This window comes from Octodon degus, unplaced genomic scaffold (genome assembly GCF_000260255.1).
Source record: "Octodon degus isolate 3935 unplaced genomic scaffold, OctDeg1.0 scaffold00024, whole genome shotgun sequence".
NCBI lineage: Eukaryota > Metazoa > Chordata > Mammalia > Rodentia > Octodontidae > Octodon > Octodon degus.
In genome coordinates, this window is record NW_004524600.1 from 8,906,069 (window position 1) to 8,921,896 (window position 15,828).

At 41.3% G+C, this 15,828-nt stretch overlaps 1 protein-coding gene across 4 annotated transcripts in view; it reads right to left on the reverse strand.

Moving 5' to 3' along the window:
- LOC101579400 (jouberin) overlaps nt 1-15,828 on the reverse strand; it is a 181,013-nt gene that overhangs the window by 5,244 nt on the left and 159,941 nt on the right. The window contains exons 15-16 of one of the 4 annotated variants that reach the window (XM_023712175.1): nt 6,870-6,924; nt 2,632-4,178 (exon numbers count right to left, since the gene is read on the reverse strand). The exons of 2 other annotated variants lie outside the window; for them this stretch is intronic. In XM_023712175.1, coding sequence (XP_023567943.1) covers nt 6,895-6,924 — 30 coding nt within the window. In that variant the 3' untranslated portion in view covers nt 2,632-4,178; nt 6,870-6,894. Of the gene's footprint in view, nt 1-2,631; nt 4,179-6,869; nt 6,925-15,828 lie in introns of those variants that run through there. One more of the 4 variants, XM_023712176.1, reaches the window with a different exon arrangement.

Here is a 15,828-nt window from a genome sequence, read left to right on the forward strand (position 1 = left end):
TATTTTTAGGGAAGGGTCTACAGGGTGTTCAGGGTACTAGATCGGACTCATAGTGATCCGCCTGTTTATAGCCTCCCAAGAGTTGGGATTACAGGCATACGTCACCATGCCCAGTCTCTGGAATTCTTTTTTTTTGTGGAACCGGGGATTGAACTCAGGCCCTTGTGCTTGCCAGGGAAGCGCTTATTCAACCGAGCCATCTCCCTGGCCCCTTGGAATTCTTAAAAGTAACCATTACACAGCTCGAAATGGTGGCAAGCTGGGTAGAGTGAAGGTCAACTTGACCTACCTATCCCGAGCAATGGGATGGCTAGCACAGAGGTAGGAAAGGGCAGATCTAACATTCACCATTAGATCTCTCTGGGGAGGGTGAGCAAACACTTGTGCTTTTACTTTCAGGCCCCTACTCAAGTAAATGGCTACATCACTTTTTCGTACAAGAAAAATACACAAGGAGAAGAATAATCGCCAAATTTCCTGATTTAAATGTGTTAAATGGAGCTATACAGATAAAGCTTGTATTGTATATAGATGCCCCCAAATAGGTTGAACTGAAGCTCACTGAACTGAACTGAAATTGAATATAAAATGCACGTCAAGTTCAGTATCATCAGCAGGGGAACATGCTGTCCCCTAAACACACACAGGAAAAGAACATAAAACTTGTCCCAAGTTAGAGTCCAATAAAAATGAGAAAGTAGCAGAGGTTCAGATAAATGCATAGCACAAGTCACACAGAGATCCTAAACTTATGCAAAGGACAGAGACAAGGGCAAAGGATCTCACAGGAAGAACAAGATAAAGAGGAGGAGTTCACCGTGGTGGCAGGACGAAAGAAAAAGAAGAAGGAAAACAGAAAAGGGAAGGGGAGACGAGGGCTGGTCAACAGCTGGAAGTTAGTGAGATGGATCCTGCAGGTGCAGAAGATGTAGGACAAGTTAAATTAATCAGGGGAAGATTGCACTGTGACAAAGAAACACAGAGCCAGGGGGACCTCAGGAGAGAGAACCCAAAGAGAAATTCAACTAGAGAAAGCTGAAGTAGGCAGCAAAGACAACATCTTTAAGGGAAATGATTCAGAGTAAGAGGAAGAAACCGGTGGATAGAGACTGACAAAGACCGCGCATGCGGGGGGGGGGGGAGAGGGACGGGGTAAAAGAAAAAGGGACCTCAAGTGTATACTTGAGATTACTGAAAAGCAGGAGTAGCATGCATTGCGCATGACAGCAAGAGGCAGCACAGGGACCTGAGTGCTGCGAGACACAAGATCTGCTATGCTGAAGGGAGAGAGGTCATGTAAACCGAGACGCTGGGGAGGGAGGTCCGAGGTAGAGCACTTGCTTAGCAAGGGCAAGGCCTTGGGTTCAATCCTGAACACAGAGAACAAAACAAAATCAACAAAAATGAATAAAGCAGAGTCCACCTCTCCTCTGAGGTGGTGGCTCACGAAGTATCCCCACAGCTAAGTAAAGAGTAGCAAAGTGCCTGTCACAAGGTGCCTGTCAATAGGCACTTCAGATGGAAAAAGAAAGAATATCTGCGCAGCAAGATTCTGAAAATGAGTATGAAACTAGGTGTCTGTGTGTGTGCGCTATGTGTACAAAATAAGATTCTTCAGAATACTGGGCCGTATCCCACAGGGATTCAATCCCACAACTATTCCCTGAAGGTTTGCTTCTGTGGCTCATCCTGACTGTGTGCCTGAGCACAGCCCCCTGGCGGGACCACAAAGCAGTGTGCTTGGGCTGCCAGGGCCCACATGCTGGTCCACACACACCGTGACTGTAACTGTGACCTTAGTCTCTCAAGGGCAGAAGAGACTGTGCTCGAAAACTTCAGGAATTATTTTCATTTAAATGACGATCAATGGGGCTGGTGAGATGGCTCAGTGGTCTAAAGCACCTACTTAGAACAAGCTTAGCAAAGCTCAGGGACTGCGGTTCAATCCCCCAGCACCACGTGCCAGCCAGGCCCGCCCCCTGGTGGGCTGAGCTGGCCACACACACACACACACACACACATAAATAAATAAATAAAAATTAAAAAAAAAAAGTGATCTCCCAACCTAAAAAAAAAAGGTAAAAATAAATAAATAAATAAATAAATGACGATCAAGTAGTACACATATGCTGAGTAGAAAAATCAGAAACCACAGATATTACACAAAACCCCACCACTCAATGATTGTCTTTTGATGCATACTGTTTAATATTTAACATATCTAACATATTCTTTTTAACCTGAAAACCTTTTTTTATACTTATAAAATACTTCAATATAATGACTACTATATAAATGTTTCCTACTTTAATCCACTGAATTCATATAAATTAATTTTCTTTCTATTTTTAAAGCACCTGCTGGGGCTGGGGAGACAGATCCGTGATCTAAGCACCTGCCTGGCAAGTGCAAGGACCCGGGTTCGATCTCTGGTACTGCATGCTGTGCTGGCCCCCAAATCTTGGGTGTGCTCACTGAAACTGGCTGTGGCGGTGCATGGCTGCAATACCAGAGCTGGGGAGGCTGAGACAGGAGGAGCACTACAGGTCCTAGCTGCGTAGAGACCCTGCACCAAATAAATAAATAAATAGATAAATAAATAACAACAAAATGCCTGCTTAAGGAGGAGCCTTTTAATGAAATCCCTGTATGTACATAAATATTTTCCTAAAATTGATTCCACAGAGTAGAGCCATTAAATCACAGAACATAAACGTTTAAGTTCCTTTGTTCTGAGTCAGGGTCTCCCTGTGTTGCCAAGGCTGTCCTCAAACTGGATTCATGAGATCTTCCTGCCTGTTTCCTGAACAGCTGGGCCTGCGGGTGTGTGCCACCATGCTTGACTACATAAACATTTTGAAAACTTTTTATTAAAAATCTCATTCTCAAACTATCCTCCCCATAGAAAGGATTAATCATTACACTATTGCCAACAGTGTAACGGAACCAATTTCCTTAGAAGTATCTTAGATTTTGAAACTTGTCACCATTTTATGAGGAAAAAATACATTTCATTTTATTACTTTAGTTTACTAAAGTAATTCACTGGACAGTAAACATTTTCAATGTGTTTACTGTCCTTTATATCAATTTTTTTTAAAGAACATCTTGTGCAATTCTTTTTTTTGGGCAGAACTGGGAATTGAACTTCCCTTGCACTTGCCAGGGAAGCGCTTATTCTACTGAACAATCTCCCCAGCCTCGCAACCTAGTAATTTAATGAGATGCTGTCTCAAAATAAAAAATAAAAATGAAGGGCTGGGGTTGTAGGTCGGAGGGAAAATCCCAGGTTCAATCCTAGTTACTGCACAAAAAACCAAAACCAAAAACACAAGAAATACTTCTGGAAATTGTGAATATGGTTTCTAGACAGTGACACACATGTGGGTGTGAAAAGTGCCATAGCACTTCATTTTAACTTCCACCTCAGAAAACAAGAGCTTGCCACCCCTTACCCAAAAACAGTCATTCAAATTCATTTTCCCACTTGCCAGTCTCAGGGGCAGAAGCAGCCTGCACTACTAGCTTTAGCATGCTCACAGTGGGGTGCTTGAGCCTGTGCTTGCTGCTGGGCGGCACGAGCCCCTGGTGAGGTAAGCATGACTGTCCCATGACCGTGCTACTTTCGCCCCAGCTGCACACGCCTCCTCGTGTGACAGTCACGCTCGTACCCGTGTAAATGAGCATCCTGTATGTTCTCGCCCCCTGCTCCCACACCTTGAAAGACACCTCCTCAGGAGGCTGTCCTTTCAGTTTTTAAATTATTCCTCTTGAAGATCTCTACACTCCAGTGTTTTTCACTGGTTACTGCTGAGGCCTGTCTTTCCTTCTAAAGGTATTCAATTTTCACAGAATAAGACAGTTCTGATGGTCTTTTTCTTTCAGGCTGCAGACAATCTGAGTTCTGTCTCTAGGACTCTCCATCAAACTGCCTTCTCCAGAGCCACACAAGGCCTCTTGTTACAAATCCCCAGGCGTTCTCATGGGTGCTTGGGTCAGCTCTTCTCTGTTGCGTTGCTGAGCCTCCCCGCTTTTCCTTGTGGACCGTGTGACACAACCTTCTGCTGGTCTTCCTCTTACCTCGAGCGGGGTGACTTTTCAGGCCCTAGGCTCATGCTTCTTTACTTGCATATTCTCTTTGCGTCTCCAGTCCTCAGGGCTCTGATTTTGTTTCAGAACTACAGGTGAGAAAGAGCAGGAAAACAAGAATCCAGTAAGAAAGCTGCCACAACATCTTCAGAGGGGCTTTGATCTAGGAAAGTGGCAGAGGGAATGGGAGTGGGCCAAACGGGAAAATCAGAGGAAATACTTGGGCAGAAATGTCAAGTCATTATGTATGGGAATGAGAGGCAGAGTTCTTCTTTCTCAGGTACAACCACTTTCCTCGAAAATAAGACCTAACCAGAAAATAATCAGCCTTGCAAACTAAAGATCAAAGACGCCTGCCCCAGGCAGTTGACCCCAGCCTCACCTGCCATCACCATCCTCTTGCTCTGCGGCTACCCAGGAAGCCAGGCAAGGTAAGGATAGGCTGACTGGGAAGGCATTTTTGATCTCTAATTTTTGAGGCTGATTATTTTCTGGTTAGGTCTTATTTTCGAGGAAACAGGTAATGAAGGGACAAAAATAATTTTCATCTGTGTCTGAGAAATATTAGGTGCCTGGGAAAGTCAGGAAGCTTCATCAACTTAGATGGAAATGCATGTGTGTGCACCTATGAAAACCACAGGATATTAGTAGTGATATAAAGATCATGCGAAGGAAGCTAAGAGCCTGTACCATCTTGGTCTGGCGAGTGGGTGATGCAGCTTTCCAAAAAACTTAGGTGGCAGCGAGATACATAAGCACGGGTGGGTATGTGGTAGTGCAATTTATGTTAGGAGAAAACATAAAAATAAAAAAGGGGAAGCTGAGGAACAGAATACTGCATCTTCTCTCTAGACTGTCCAAGAATAGTGGTGGCACGTGTCTATAATCCCAGCTCTTGGGAGGCTGTAAACAGGCGGATCACTATGAGTCCCATCTAGCAGTGGGACCCTGAACACCCTGTAGACCCTTCCCTAAAATACACATATACACTAAAAAAAAAAAAAAAAAAGAATTTTAGGGCTGGGGAGATAGCTCAGTAGAATAAGTTCTTGCCAGGTAAGCGCAAGGTTCTGAGTTCAATCCCCACTACTGCAAAATAAATAAATAAATAAAATCAGGGAATCGGTAGGATTGGACAAAGATTCTACGGACAGAACTATGCTGCCTCAAAACCTCATTATGTGACTGAAGAAGTAAGACCCCCAGGGAAGTAATCAGGGCTAAGTCCCAAGAGTAGGGCCTCACCTTGGTAGCCCACTGTTCTTAGAAGAGGAAAAACCACCAGAACGTGCCTGTACTCACACAGGTGCAAAAACTGTAGAGAATAACACGGAAGAGGCCCAGTGAGGACACGGGCAGAGGCCTCCCCACAAGCCAGCGCTGTGGGCGTCTTCACCGTGGACTCCCAACCTCCCTACTGTGTAAATATAAACTGAGCTTGTTAAGCCACCTAGTCTGTGCTACTCTGTTATAGCAGCCTTAGCAGCAATTAAACGAAGGAATTAAAGTGTAGTTACATGGCTAAAAATGAAAGGGTCTGAAATTACTAGGAAAAACCAAATTAAGGAAACAACGTCCTGGCTTTGAACTAAAAGCTCAAATATCTGGAAACCTCAGAGAAAAGGTGAACAAGGGAAGCAAGCCAAGGACGGTACAGGGCTAACAGGGGACTGTGCCAAGCAGTGCAGATGCCTCCTGTAAAGGGGCAGCCCCTTCTCAGTTCTAGCTGATGGATGCTGTGAGCAAATGTGGGGTTGTGCTCCAGGACTCCGGACTATTTTTTTAAAAATGTATTTAGTACAGGGTCTACAGGGTCTCACTACACAGGTCGGACTCATAGTGATCCTCCAGTTTTTCAGCCTCTTAAACCCTGGGATTAAGGAGGTGTGCCACCACGCCCAGTCTCAAATGCCTTGTGCCATGGGGGCATGGCCAGCATGGCAGGCCTGGGGATTGAACTCAGGTTGCTGTGCCTGCCTAAGCAGGTGCTTTAGTCCGCTGAGCTATTTGGCCAGCTCTGGACTATTTTTATTTATTTATTTTATTTTATTTTTTGTATTTTAGGGAAGGGTCTACAGAGTGTTCAGGGTCTCACTACTAGACAAGACTCATAGTATTCTGCCTGTTTACAGCCTCCCAAGAGCTGCAGTGTGTACCACCAAGCCCAATCTCAATTGCAGTCTCAGTGTGCCCTGGGGGCGGGGCGGCATGGGGATTGAGCCCCTTACAGGCAATTTAATCCGCTGAGCTATTTGGCTGGCCTTTTGGACTATTTTTAGAAGTCAGAAATCTTCATTTATTTTATGTAAAAACTTTTATATTTTGGGAATAATATTAAAGGCATACACATGGGGGGCCGGGGAGATGGCTCAGTAGGATAAGCGCTTGACTGGCAAATGCAAGGATCCTGGTTCCGAAGGAAAAAAAAAAAAAAAAAAAAACAACACCTAAAACACCTGGAAGAGACAGCTTCCTGGGCAACCCACTTGGATCCCTTTGGGGCCGGGGAGATGGCTCACTGGAATAAGCACTTCCCAGGTAAGTGCAAGGGCCTGAGTTCAATCCTGGTTCCACCAAAAAAAAAAAAAAAAAAAAAAGAAATAAAGGCATACACACGGGGATTCAACCAATGCTATCAGGACTGCCTCTGGTTCACAGCCCTGGCTTCTCATCTCTATTCTAAGCCACGTGTACTTCTCAACTGCAAGGTATAGCACAGACTTCTACACTTTGTGCCTTCACTCCCCTGTCCTCTGGGCTTCTGCATCCTCCTTGTTTACCTCAGCTCTGCATGCTTTCCAAGATTTAAGTGCTGATAGGTACTTTTAGCTCTCCCTATGAAAGACAATAACTCTATAGTGATTACCTTTCCCTTTCATTACTCACAGTCCATCAAAATTCTACGTTGGAAATACACAGAACTGACTCTGACTCTGCTTGAAGCCAAAATGGAGTGCTGGGACCAGATGTACCTCTTACTTCAACGACAAGAAGAACTACAACAAACTAGATACAATATATAAAACATTTTTCAAGGTACTGAATTATGAGCAATGAAGGATAACAAATCCTGAGATGAAAAATAAGTAAGATGAGCATTCAGTTTATTGCTTCTAGAATTTCAGGGAAGGCCTGGAAAGGTAACTTGTTTGGTTAACAGCTGAGATTCTGTGGAGACCAAGGTGGCAAGGGTTTACCAAATGAGCCACAGAGAAGAGTCATGCATAGTGAGAGATCCCGAATGCCTGCAGTTTCCCCTCATGTATCCAGCACAGCATGAATAACGCTCACACCTGAAGAAGTTACCCGACTACTATTATGGACTACTGGACTATATTGGAATATTTTGCTCAATTCATGCACCTACAATATTTACATGACAATGGAATACACATCTCTGACAAAACTAAACAAAAAAAGGGGATACAAATGAAGGACCATTTTGTATCTGCAGGGGTTCAATCCTGGGTCCTGCTGTGCTGGCCCCGCCCCTGAGGTGCGCTGAGACAGCAATTGAGACTGGGCCTGATGGCACACACCTGTAATCCTAGCTCTTGGGAGGGTGTAAACAGGTGGATCACTATGAGTATGATCTAGTAGTGAGACCCTGAATACCCTGTAGACCTTTCCCTAAAATACAAAAAACCCAACAAAACAACAACAAAAAAAAAACCAAAAAAAAAAAAAAAAAAAAAAAACAACAAACAAAGATGCATGTATGGAAGATAAGTATGTAACGTACTAGTCATCATCTGTTGTTAGGAATATGCAAATTCAAATCAGGATGACCTAAATCTACATGTATTAGAATGGTTATAACAACAAAGACTGACCATATCAGGCACTGGTGAGGAAACAGAATTCTCATACATACTGGTAGTAATGGAAAATGGCACCATCATACAGAAAACATACTTGGAAAACAATTTAGAAGTTTCTTAAAAAGTTAAATATACAAAAACTTTGTGATGCAGGTACCTCTTAAGTATTTTACCCAAGAAAAGTGAAAGCAATGTCCAGACAAGGTCTTGGACATAGACGCTGACATTAGCTTCACTTGGGCTGGTCCCAACCTGGAAGCAAACCAAAGATCCATCAACAGACAAAATGCATAAGCAAACCATAGTATTTAAAACTCAGGATAAAGAAAGAGATGAAAAAGGGTCTGGGGAGATAGGTCAGTAGCAGGGTCCTCGGTTCAATCCCTGGTACCAGAAAAAAAAAAAAAAGAGAGAGAGAGATGAATGATTGCCAGAGGACAAAAAGGAAGAGGTAGTAGGGAGAAATTACAAAAATAATGAGAGAAATATATTGGGAGATGCATTATGTAATTATCTTAAAAGGAGTAACGGTTCATAGGCTTATACATACACCTATATTAAAGCTTAAACTGTATACTTTAAATATAGGCAAGTTTTTGCATATCAAATGTATCTCACTGAAATGCTACAAACACACATGTATACACAAAATCTAACTTCAGAAACACCACTGCTACCACTCTGTCTCAAGGTACCATCAAGTCTTATCTGCGTAACTGTGGTAACTGGTCCCTGGTTCCACCCATCCATTTATGTCTATTCTTATCTCAAAGGCCAGTGTGATCCCGTTAAATTAAGTCACTCCCTCTGTTTAATGGCTGGTTCATGTCACTCCCTCTGTTTAATGGCTCCCTGCTCCACTTAGTGTAAAAGTCAGAAGGCTTTAATGGTTTGCAAGGTCTTCCTGCTTACCCTCATTTTATCCATTCTCTTCCAGTTGCTTATTCTACATGTCAGAAAGCCCAACAGTCACCTCTCTACTCTTTAGGATGCCTGGTATGCTCCTGCCTCATGGTCCTTTGTATTCACCTTCCACATGCTCACTACATGCATTTTCCTTCTTTCTGCTGCTCTTAGTGAGACTGTCTCTGACATTCCTACTTAAAACTGAAACATTCACACTACCCACTCCTATTCCCTGTCCAGTCTTTTTCCCCACAGCACAGCACTCATCTGACATAACACATTTTACACAAAAGTAAATTAAATGTAGTAAAGAATTATCTGTCTAGTGTTGCATCCCAGAGCTGAGTACTGTGACACAGCAGCTGATCAGCACATCTGCATGCAACGTGTCTGTGCTCCCTGCCACCATAAACACTCTTACAAGGTGCACACTGCATTTCAGTGCCTTGCACACACCCACTGTGGAGAGCATGTGACTAGTGTTTCCCCCATTGAGCTGATGCTCACCAGTGAACCACTTTGTTCCTCACTGCTTCTCTTTATAGCAGCAGCATCAAGGACTACACCAAGACCAAATTCTTGCTAGACAAATGTTGCTTAGCTCATGTAAAATACTGGGCAAACACAGCAAGAATCTCCTAATCCCACCTTCCAATCATCAGCAATTTCCCAGCTCTGTCACACCATGATCTTGACAACCATAATCTCTTGCTCATTTTTTTCTCCTACTGAAAATCCCTAGCCTCAAACCACCAATTAGTCTGTCTCCTCCCATACTGTCTATACCAGCTTGCCCTCTTTTTGCTGCTATACCCTTCTTCTCTGTGAAATACCTTTTCCTTGTGCATCACATGCAAATATTCTCCCCATGTCAATGCTCCAGTTGAACCTTACTCCTAGTGGGCTTTGCTTTCTACTCAGGCCTCTCTTGTAATTACCATTGGGTTACACCATTTATTTAGCTCCTACTTATATAATCTCTTGCCTTCTACATGCTTACTCCTGCTTTCTCATCTAACTTGTGGCACTTAGTGCTGAGTACAATGTAGTGTCTCACAGTGGATAGCTTGCTGGGGAGATAGCTCAGCAGCATAAGCGCCTGCCTCGCAAGTGCAAGGTTTTGAGTTTCATCCCCACTACCAAAAAAAAAAAAAAAAAGCAAAAAGGCAACCAATCACAATGGATAGATTTGATTTCAGAAACAAAGGGGACCCCCTGGATGGACAGGAAGATGCACATAGGGATGTGACTGGTTGCAATGCAGAAGTGTCAAAAGTATTGACAAACCTGCAAACTTGCCCAAGCTACAGCACTGATGGTCTAGAAGTGTTCCTCACTGCGACAATCATTTGGCTTCTATCTTAATTCCATCCCAGGGTTGGAGGATATCATGTAACACACTGAGGCCTTAGTTAACTATCCTTAGCAGGACTATATGATACCACAGCTGGTCTCTCTCTCCTGAATGAAGTAAAATTAATGAAACAAGCCATCCTCCCAAAATCGGATGGCATATGATATTCTAACAGCAGCACAAGTACTTTGTATACTCCTGATCCTTCTGCTAATACATCAGTAGGTGTTCAAGATATTAGATGACAGGTTAATGACATGACAAATTCTGAAATTCCCTAGACCTCCTCCATATCCTCTTTATGAAAAACTATTACTGGTTCTTCCTGGTAGCAAACTTTGGTGGCTATATTCACAATTATCCTATTGATTTTATTATTTGGGCCACACATACTTAGTTGTTTCTGTGGCCTACTCTGCCCCAGACTTAAAGCTGTATGTGTACCCAAGAAAAGAACACCAGTGCCTATTGAGGGCCTTTAGACAGAGCCTCTGTGGAGCATCTGGCTGCTAGTCACAACTACGACCCTCTTCAGCTGTAAATAGCCAGATAGGTCTTCAATCCTTGCCCCCTCACAGCAGTTCTGCAGAGGGGTGAATATTAAGGTTAGGTAGAAATATTTTAGGCAGTCAGACAGGGCTGGACCCTCGAGATGTCAATGCTGAAGACAGCTGTCGCTGGAGGCGCATCCATTGAAGTCCAAGCTTCAAGAAAAGGAACTGCTCACCCATATATATCCCCTAGGGATGAACAGCAGTGATTTATATTTTAAGTAGGCATCAGTCACTTTGGGTTGAAGTAGACCTCTTCAACACACCCTCCTTTCAGGAAGTCCCTGTCTGCTCATGTGCACTTGCTCTGTAACTTGTTTTCCCATTTGATCCCCATTTAATCCCTATTACCCTAGCAACTATACTTTCTGCATACTTACTGGCTGACAACAGTTTTGTTCCACCTCACACTCATCCTATGATTTGCTACTGCATCAACCTGAAGTGAATATACTTGTAATCTTATTGATGATAGTTCTGTCCCACCCTATGCCTGCCTCACCTCCTGGCCTTGCTCAATAAACACCACTGAGAACTGAGGTTAGTGGGACAAAGGGAGGGTGCAGGAAGGAGCAGAGAACAATCAGACCTATGTTTTGGTATCGGGTCTGCCATGTACCCCATGTGGGGACACCGGACAAGCCACAGCCTTTCAGATGTTGTTTCTGCACTGGTAAAATGGGGGTCACAGTACTGGTCTGCCTGTCTTCCAGGGATAATTCAAGGGTCAGATTCAATAATTCAGGCAAATGTACTCTGAAGCTATACATCCAGTTATACAATTAGTAATAGAGATTTTCTCTCAAAAGGAATTCTACAAGGTATCAAGGATCCTGTGGATACTATATTTAGTCAGAAAAAAACAAAAACAAAAACAAGAATCAAATAAAAAGCTTAGTAGCTGGTAATCAGGAGACTTAGGTCTTGTTGCAGGTGTGATATAAATGTGTGCTGTGAAATTTGCACAGTGCCTCTCCCCATAGTTTTCTCAACCATAAAAAGAGGAGTTATGAAATGTGTTCTAAGATACTTCCTAGATCATGCTTCTGTGACTCTTTTAAAGTTCACTTTAAAACTACATGCCTTTTACCTATAGAATGGAATATCATCTTGGAAGACACTACATGTTTTATTTGACAGTTCCTGTAAATTGCTGTCATTTCAACAATTTTGAAGCACATGAGGGACAGATTATTCTCTAAACTGTGAAGGCATATATAGCAGGGTTAACATGAGCTAATTTTCCTGAAGGCACTTCAGCAGAGACCACGTGCATCTGTGTGCAAGTGCGGTGGGCTGGAGGGACACCGATGCCTCGGCTGTTTGAGCACTTTCACTCACGTGGTTGTGTCCTAGTAACACAGTTGGATATAAAGTCTGGGCTAAGATCAGGTCCCAAAGCTAACCTATAATGATAAAAACTGGGAGATATTTTGAGGTTTCTGATGCAAAAAATTTTTTGGAATAGAAGAATAATTTTTATTTATATGTTATGTGACATAAGAAGTACCATATAAAAGTATAAAAACTTCCCAGAATTTTATAAAATAAACATCCAAAATAAATAACTCAAACACAGTAGGCATTTACAGAAAATGTACAATGGTAATATTATAGATACTAGCTTTTTTTCTTTAATGCCTTAAAATAAGCATTTCCTAAATTTTATTTTTATCACAGCATTCACTTGTTTTCAGCTAATGTTATTTCAAAATGTTACTCAAACACAAGTAATTGACAAAATAGGTCCTCTAAAGTTTAGGCTGATGTTATTTCAGAATAATATGTTTTCTCAATGTATAACCACTAAAACATTCTGCTTAAACTAGCTACACTCTTAAGATCAAGTATGTGAAATTAATTTGCAGTGTGATCAGATGCTGTAATAAAGGAAGTGGAGAAATTATCCTTTAAAAAACCCAACTCAACTCTTTATCTCTGCAAATTACTCAGAAGTGGCTGGCTGTGCTGTAGACTATGAGTCCAGTCTGATATCCTGGGGCTTGCTATGGTGGACTGCCTGCTGTGGAAGAAGAAGACACGTAGAATCTGTGAGGGACAGCAATGTGGCATCCGCATGCTGAATGCCCACCTCCTTCCTCAGCAAGGAGAGAGGATGCCTGCTTTGAGGAATGCCCATGTCTGTCTAAAATGTATCTATCAGGATAGCATATTTGCTTGTATAGAAAATTAAGTGTGTGTTAAAAAATGTGGGTTATTAGCCTAAATCAATCTCCTAATCATATGTGGCATATTATTTAAATTTCAAACCTTCAGTGCCATATACTTCTTTTGTAATTTTTTCAATATACTCTATATTTTTATAGTAATATTTATTGAACTTTATGTAAGATTTTGAATATGAAAAACATCTGATATATTTGTTCAATATATCGTACTTTGTTCCTGGCTTGTTTATGACACAAAGTAATAAATAATTTCAGTGGAACCAAGTTATACTGAGTGTTAGATGCCTCCTAACACTCACTTTTCTTTTCTTTTTTTTTTTGTGGCAGAACCGGGGATTGAACTCAGACCCTTGCGCTTGCCAGGGAAGCACTTATTCTACTGAGCCATCTCCCTGGCCCCTAACACTCACTTTTGAAACACTAGCTCCAAATGAAACCATATCACAGTAAATAGTGTTTGATATGACACAGAGTATTGTCAAAATCAACCCAGGATTGCTATAAAATGGATTTCAAAGGTTTCTTAGAGAGAATTAGATGTGATGGAAAAGACTCTTTTAATATTCACAAAGAAGATAATTATTATTTTAAAGCTCTGATTCTGTACAAATGATATATCGATACATTTAATGAAAATTCCAGAAAACAAAAAACCAAAATGAAAGAAAAGAAGTACAACTTTCTCTTTCAGTCTTGTTTGAGTAATTACTGAATTTCCCAGTGTTATCTTCACTGATACTCATTTTGCCCTTTCAGATTTCTTCCTTCATAATCAGATTTCTACAAGATCATTCTTCAGCAAGATTTGGCACTGAGCATCTTTAAGTAACTGTTATGTTGCTTATCGTAAAGATCTCAAGACAATATTATGCTTTTGCAGACCACAATTATGTGATTATTAGTTGTAAAGTTTAAAGTCAGGCATTATTTTAATAAAGACGATAATTAAAGAAAGAAGAGAACTGGTAAAAAGTGGGAGTTATAATAAGTGACTCAAAATCAAAAGAAATAAAGCTTCTTGAGTTTTTACTTTCACTGAAGTTGATTAGACCCAAGATTTGGAAGAAAAATATGTATACACACGAAAAGTTTCTAACTCACAGACTAATTTAGGGGGCTGCAGAGATGGCTCAGTAGAAAAAGCGCTTCCCTGGCAAGTGCAAAGGCCTGAGTTCAATCCCTGTTCCACAACAAAAACAAAAACAAAAACAAAAACAAAAACAAAGACTAATTTAGACTGCAGAATAGTTTATCTACCCTCCATCAATTTACCAACAACCAAACAAAATCATCAAAACATTTCAGCATCAATCACAATAGAATTTCTTTAGTTTCTTTACAGGCTTGTAAAATAAATTCCTTTTTTTTGGCAGAACTGGGGATTTTACACATGCTCCTTCTAGTCCTGATAATATATCCCTTAAAAACTGGCTCCCTACTTAGAACTTATCCAGGCTCACTAAATGGCCTCAAGAGTTTCCATTCACCATCCTTTCACTGCTTATATGTTTTAGTCTTTAATTATTTGACTAAAGTCACTTTTACCTATTAGACTATAATGCAGGACTATTTCTGATATACAAAACACTATTGTACTCAGACTTCCTTCTATCTCTGTGCTGGGAAAACAACAGGAATCCAGTATACCTGTTAAACAAATACATTGTAGAGATGCCAGTGTAGGTAGGTAGGCCAGGATTGAGACCATTGTATGAGGGAGAAAGGAATGCATTAGGAAAACAACCAAAAACACAAGTGGAAAGGTCTGCTACAGAAAGTCATGTCTTGACCAGCGAGATAGCTCAGTGGTCTAAAGTGCCTGCTTAGGCAAGCTTAGGCAAATGGGCAGGGTCTGCAGTTCAATCCCAGGTACCACATGCTGCACCAGCCCTGCCCTCAGGGTGCACTGAGCTGGTCACACACACAAAAAAAAAAGTAAAATAAAATAAAGAAAGAAAGTCATGTCTTTAATTTTTTTCTCTGTATTCATCCATGTCTGCCACATGCAATGATTATATTCTTCACGGGGAGATACGCATGCACATGCTACATCCTAATTCTTCACTCCTTCCCCTCCCTCCATCTCTGTTCCCTTCCCTTTAGAAAAAGATCTATCTTCCCGTTTCCTATTATCTTTTATTTTGCTCTTTAATTCATGCTTTGAGTTTCTCATAAGAGAGAGGCCATGTGATATTTAAGTTTAACTGGTGAATTGAATCCATTTACATTTTTATAACTGATTTGTATTGACTTATGTTTGGCATGTTATTTACCCGCTGTTGTATACCTCTTTTTCTCCTGTTTGTTTGCCCTATATGGTGGGTTCTTTCCATTCTCATTCATGGAGTTGTGGTCATTTTGGTTCCTCTCTAGAATATCTTTTAGTAGTCTGTATAGGCTTGGTTTTGTCATCATGAAATTCTTTGGTTGTTTTTTGTCATGGAAGTATTTCACTTCTCCATTAAACTTGAAAGAGTATTACAGGGAGTATCACTCTGGGTTGGAAAATGTTTTCTTGCAAGACTTGTAGTACTTTGCTCCATGCTCTTCTTGGCTTCATGGTTTGTGAAGCGAAATCTGTCACTATTCTGATCAGTTTTCCCTTAAATGTGATCTGTTTCTTTTTTCTAGTGGCTTTTAGTACATTGTTCTTGTGTTGAATTTCTGGGATCGTGATTATTATATGCCTGGGTGTGGTTTTAATTGGATTGATGTTATTTGGAGTTCTATATGCTTCAGTTACCTGAATGTCAGATTGTTTCCCCATAATTGGGAAGTTTTCTGCTATTACTTCTGCCCATATTCTTTTTATATCATTTGTATTTACTCCTTCTTTCTCATGGATGCCTATTAGCCTTATGCTGTTCACCTTTGTATCGTCTTGCAGATGTTGAATTATTTTTTTCTGCATCCCAGTT